At 41.0% G+C, this 5,966-nt stretch overlaps 1 protein-coding gene across 1 annotated transcript; it reads left to right on the top strand.

Annotated features, from left to right (window-relative positions):
* Positions 1 to 986: 986 nt before the first annotated feature.
* On the top strand, positions 987 to 4,711 carry sox17 (SRY-box transcription factor 17). Its single transcript, XM_082162528.1, has 2 exons — positions 987 to 1,579; positions 3,026 to 4,711. Exons 1-2 carry the CDS (start codon positions 1,363 to 1,365, stop codon positions 3,652 to 3,654), a joined length of 846 nt encoding a protein of 281 aa, XP_082018654.1. The 5' UTR covers positions 987 to 1,362; the 3' UTR covers positions 3,655 to 4,711.
* Positions 4,712 to 5,966: the final 1,255 nt, after the last annotated feature.

Raw genomic sequence — 5,966 nt, 5'->3', positions numbered from 1 at the left:
TCCTTCACTGAATACAATGCAACACCTTTCTCTTCATTATCAGTGTGTGACAATCCTCCTCCTACTGTCTGCAAATTCAGGTTAAATCTTCTGGCAGGATATTAATCCTAAACCAAACATTTATCGCATCCGTAATGCAAACATTTAACTCTTAATACGCGACAACCAACGATTAAACGTTCGCGAATTAAAAGTTAAATCGCTTTACAATTTCACGTCCACTTAGCGATGAATATTATTTTGCGCGTTTGCGGCCAAACTCTTAATTTAGCTTCTTTAAATAATAGGCCTATGTAGAATAGCTATGATGTAAGCCCATCTTTTTAAAGTCTTTATGCTTGAAGAGAAAATAAAAGTTTCTAGTCCTTGAGCAAAAGTTAAATAAACACTCGCAAACAGAAGCACTAAGAACTTTTCACCCTGCACAAAACATATGCTTTGTCAGGTGATGTGATTATTCCAACACGATCTCATGAAAGTGCGTATCTATAGCATGAATTTTATTTCTCGTGCCATAAATACGCCAAAAATAGTTTTTGCGTGCAAATGATACGCACTATAAACCCCTTGGGTAGGATTAGGTGTGTGTGTATCATATGCACGCAAAAACTATTTGTGGCGTATAAATGGCACGAGAAATAAAATTCATGCTATAGATACGCACTTCCCCTGACATAGCATATGTGTTGTGCATGGTGAATCATGAGATCGGGCTGATTTACTATTCACATGCTTTTACGCTCGAACTTTTTTATCATCATGACAAATAAAAAGGGTCTTAACACATACTAACACATTGGTTTTAAGCATATGCCTCCTAGAAAGAAAATAAAAGTGTGTATAATGCTTGAGTAAAAGTTAAATCACGAGCTATGCAACGCATTTTAGTCATAAACAAACGCGCAAACGGGAACCATAAGAACTTTTCACTATGCACAAAACATATGCTATGTCAGCTGATGTGATTATTCACAGGCTTTGTATTCTTTGAATATAAAGTCCTGCCGAAAAGTGAAATGTCCCGGGGGAAGAATCGCTGTGAACGCGCAGTGTTTGTGAACGCGGATCTCTCACACCTTCCCCGGCTCGGTTCGGTCCGCCCACACGGGTCACCATTGGTGGAGTTTAAAGCTGTGTGCACTTCTGACCTTACAGCTGAATATACTGTATGCGCTCAGCAAAGGGAACCTAGCAGAGGACATTCAGTGAAGGAAGTTTCCAGGCCACACACAGTCTAGTTTATCACCGGTGATCACCAGAGAAACGCGCGCGCCGCGAGTAGGAGATGAGCAGTCCCGATGCGGGATACGCCAATAACGAGCCGAGCCTGACCCGAGCCTGAGCCGAGGCACGAGCTCAGTCATGATGCCCGGCGCGCTGCAGTGCGCGTGGCCGGAGGTGGACGCGCTACACGCGCTCTCGGACGCCAAAGCGAAGCGCGAGACTCCCGCGCGCGGAAAGAGCGAGGCGCGCGTCCGCAGGCCGATGAACGCGTTCATGGTTTGGGCGAAAGATGAGAGGAAGAGGCTCGCGCTGAAAAACCCGGACCTGCACAACGCAGAGCTCAGCAAAATACTCGGTGAGTAGAGACATGTCTGTTATTTTACTAAACACAGAGAGGTTCATTAAATCAGCAGCTGATGTTCAAAAACAGAATTATTCAAATCACATATTCAAGCTTTGTCTTCATAATTACTTCCAAGCTGGATTGTTCAAAGTCAAATTGCATATAAATGCAGCTTTAAAAATAGTAATGTGGGAAATATGCATCAAAATAAAACAAGAACGCAGACTTTGCCATACTCAGTTTATCATTGACCCAAGGTGAAATAAAAGGAGAATCTAATGTCATATATTAATATCATACGACATGAATGTGTAAAGTGAGATGCAGCCTACAGCTCCTTTCATGAGTTAAACATGTTTAAAATATTTCATGCAACAGTTTCTACACTCTTTTATAGTGCAATATTGTGTGTGGTATTACTTAGGCTACATTTGACCAGAAACATACCTTTTTAAGCTGTGAATCGATACAGCTTCTAAGTTAAACCAGTTGTTAGTGAATAAGCAATGCTGACAGTTCAAATATAATATTTAGTTGTTTTATAATAATGTGATTTGCATGTGGAATCAAATGATTTATCAGTAATTGTAATAAAAGACATACATTCTGGAACTGTTTTTTTTATCCTGCTCTTTATCCTGATATTTTGCTTAATTTTCACTGTAAAAAATGAAATGATCAATAATTTGAGACATCATATGTTTCTGTTGCTTTAACTCACCAAAATGAGTTAAACAGATTTCAACTTTTTAAAAAAAGATTCAACTCATTTTTTTTAAGTCAGTTTAATGTAATTTAAATTAAACAACCAAGTTGATTGTACGTAAAACTTTACGGCAGCTACTTTTTTTACGTTTTATTTTTTTTACATTGGAGATGTGTACACTGTAAACCGTGATGAGTTGATTTAACTTAAAAAAGTGAACTTCAACTTAAACAAAATAAACCATGCGTAATTGAACAAATTGAGTTATGTGGACTTGTTAACTTACATAATTGAGTTATGAGAAAAGTTTACAATTCCACATAACAACATTTTTTAAATTACGCATGAAGTTTATTTACTTAATTTCAAGGCAACAGGTTTCCTCACTTTTTTTAAGTTCAGTCAGCTGATCACTTTTACAGTGTAGAGAATCAAGCACTTATGATAACACTTTACAATAAGGTTCATTAGTTAACATGAACTAAGAATGAACGACATTTCTACAGCATTTATTAATCTTCGTTAATGTTAATTTCAGCGTTTACTAATACGTTAAAATCAAAGGTTGTATTTCCTAACATTAGTTACAAACACGAACAAACAATGAACAGCAAATATATTGCTTATTGTTAGTCCATATTAGTTAGCTAATGAACCTTATTGTAAAGTGTTATCCACTCATTTAAAAGCCTCTGAAATGCATTATTATCCGGACTCTCCTGTTATTATCCGGACTCTCCTGTTATTTCTAGGAAAGTTGTGGAAGTCGTTGCCGGTGTTGGAGAAGCGCCCGTTCGTGGAGGAGGCCGAACGCCTGCGAGCGAAACACATGCAAGATCATCCCAACTACAAATATCGTCCCCGTCGTCGCAAACCGGTGAAACGAGTGAAACGCCTGGACTCGGCGTTCCTGCGGTCCGGTCCGGCCGATCCGGGTTTTCCCGCGTACTTCGAGAGCCAAGCGTTCGAGACCTTCAGCTCGACTCCGATGGGATTCACCGGACACCAGTCATCATGCAGATACACACACTTTCAGGAGCACAGCGACACACACACCGTCTACACACACACCGATCCGCAGCTCAGTCTGATGACTGACACACAGCAGCTTTATAACGAGAGTCTCTGTGTTTATAACTCTTCTTCTTCTCATCACGCGTTCCCTTCGACTGTAGATGTGTTCTCCAAGCGTCAGTACGAGGAATCCTCACTCAAACACAACATGCCTGATCCTGATCCTGATCCTGATCCGGGTCCGATGACGGATGAGTATCTGGTTTACGGGGTTCCTCATGTTCCTCATGTTCCTCAAGGGCCTGATCTGATCTCCACCGCTCTCTCTGACGCCAGCAACGCTGTGTATTATTACACTCATTCCTGAGAGTTTCTGGGCTGGTTTAGAGAAAAACTGAATCACACTTGATGAATTATTTCTAGCTTTTGATCAATTCCCCGTAGAGCTGAGACTTCAGAGGCCCTTCAATTGTTTTCAAATGGCAGCAATAAAGTATAATTTGAGTTTCAAAATGTAAAATTTTTCTCTTTCTGTAAAGCAGGACAAAGAAACACTAATGACAATAAAGACTCTGGTGCGATGCTCTCTAGAAAGTGTCCAGCAAATTCTGGGCTCTTTTTGATTAAACCTGAATCCAACTTGATGAATTATTTCTAGCTTTCGATCAATGAAAATGTAATTCCCCGTAGAGCTGAGATTTCAGAGGCCTTTCAGTTGCTTTCACACTGTATAAAGTGACCAGTTGTCTTAACGTTTGAGGAATTGACGAAACCTGTTGCCTAGAGTAAATAAACGTAATGCTTAATCGAAATAATTAAGTAATGTGGAATTGTCAAGTTCACACAACTTCATTTTTTCAATTAGGCATTACGTTTATTTACTTAATAAATGTAAGGCAACAGGTTTACAATTTTTTTAAGTTAGTGAACTGAACACTTTTACAGCCGAACCCATTCAGAGGGCAGCATTAAAGCATACATTTGAGTTTCAAAATGTACAATCTTTCTCTTTCTAAAAAGCAGGACAAAAACACTAACGACAATAGAAATTCTGGTGCAATGCTCTCTAGAAAGACTTATTTTAGATGAATTATTTTTAGCTTTCGATCAATGAAAATGTAATTAGAGCTAAAAAAATAAAATGTAAAAAAAATTAAAGCATAATTTGAGTTTTGTTCGTTTATTATTACAAAATGTACAATCTTTCTCTTTCGGTAAAGCAGGACACAAACACTAATGATAATAATAATTCTGGTGCAATGCTCTCTAAAGACCAGCAAATGTCCCATCCTGACTTTCTACTGTAAATATTGTCAGTGTAAAATGAACTGTACAGTAAAACCCTTACAGAATCAATTTGTGTTTATTTTAATTTTTTTCTTTGTTTTGTTTTTGTATTTTTGAAAATTAAAAGGAAAGCATAATATTGTGTTTGTTGCTTTGTTCAAATGAATTCCTCCTGGAGTCAAACTCTATTGATCTGAACTCTATTCTGCTGTATTGTGTGTAAATGATGTTCGTGCTCGAGGTAAAACTTCCCGGTTCACACACACACACACACACACACACACACACACACACACACACACACACACACACACACTTCTCTTCTGTGCTACTTCTCCTTTGTTGTTCAGTGTGAGCGTGTTCGTGCGTGACGTCACGTTCTGAACACGCGACGCTTGTAAGTTGAACTTTTGAAGAACGCGTTTCTAGATCTTGCGTTTTTCCCGCTTCACTGACTCGTTCTGGTGTGTTTCCCGCTTCACTGACTCGTTCTGGCGTGTTTCCCGCTTCACTGACTCGTTCTGGCGTGTTTCCCGCTTCACTGACTCGTTCTGGCGTTTTTCCCGCTTCACTGACTCGTTCTGGTGTGTTTCCCGCTTCACTGACTCGTTCTGGCGTGTTTCCCGCTTCACTGACTCGTTCTGGCGTGTTTCCCGCTTCACTGACTCGTTCTGGCATTTTTAACTGTTTGAGGAGGCTCTTTTCCCGCTTCACTGACTCGTTCTGGCGTGTTTCCCGCTTCACTGACTCGTTCTGGCGTTTTTAACTGTTTGAGGAGGCTCTTTTCCCGCTTCACTGACTCGTTCTGGTGTGTTTCCCGCTTCACTGACTCGTTCTGGTGTGTTTCCCGCTTCACTGACTCGTTCTGGCGTTTTCCCGCTTCACTGACTCGTTCTGGCGTGTTTCCCGCTTCACTGACTCGTTCTGGCGTTTTTAACTGTTTGAGGAGGCTCTTTTCCCGCTTCACTGACTCGTTCTGGCGTGTTTCCCGCTTCACTGACTCGTTCTGGTGTGTTTCCCGCTTCACTGACTCGTTCTGGCGTGTTTCCCGCTTCACTGACTCGTTCTGGCGTTTTTCACTGTTTGAGGAGGCTCTTTTCCCGCTTCACTGACTCGTTCTGGTGTGTTTCCCGCTTCACTGACTCGTTCTGGCATTTTTAACTGTTTGAGGAGGCTCTTTTCCCGCTTCACTGACTCGTTCTGGCGTTTTTCCCGCTTCACTGACTCGTTCTGGCGTTTTTCCCGCTTCACTGACTCGTTCTGGCGTTTTTAACTGTTTGAGGAGGCTCTTTTCCCGCTTCACTGACTCGTTCTGGCGTTTTCCCCGCTTCGCTGACTCGTTCTGGCGTTTTTCCCGCTTCGCTGACTCGTTCTGGCGTTTTCCCCGCTTCG

This window comes from Leuciscus leuciscus, assembly GCF_965113295.1.
Source record: "Leuciscus leuciscus genome assembly, chromosome: 2".
NCBI lineage: Eukaryota > Metazoa > Chordata > Actinopteri > Cypriniformes > Leuciscidae > Leuciscus > Leuciscus leuciscus.
The sequence above is the reverse complement of the archived record's forward strand: the minus strand, read 5'-3'. Positions and strand labels throughout refer to the sequence as shown.

Coding starts and splice junctions, on each gene's coding strand:
- sox17 (XM_082162528.1), top strand. CDS start 1,363: ATGATGCCCGGCGCGCTGCAGTGCGCGTGGCCGGAGGTGGACGCGCTA. Junction 1,580..3,025: donor AGAGCTCAGCAAAATACTCG/GTGAGTAGAGAC, acceptor TGTTATTTCTAG/GAAAGTTGTGGAAGTCGTTG.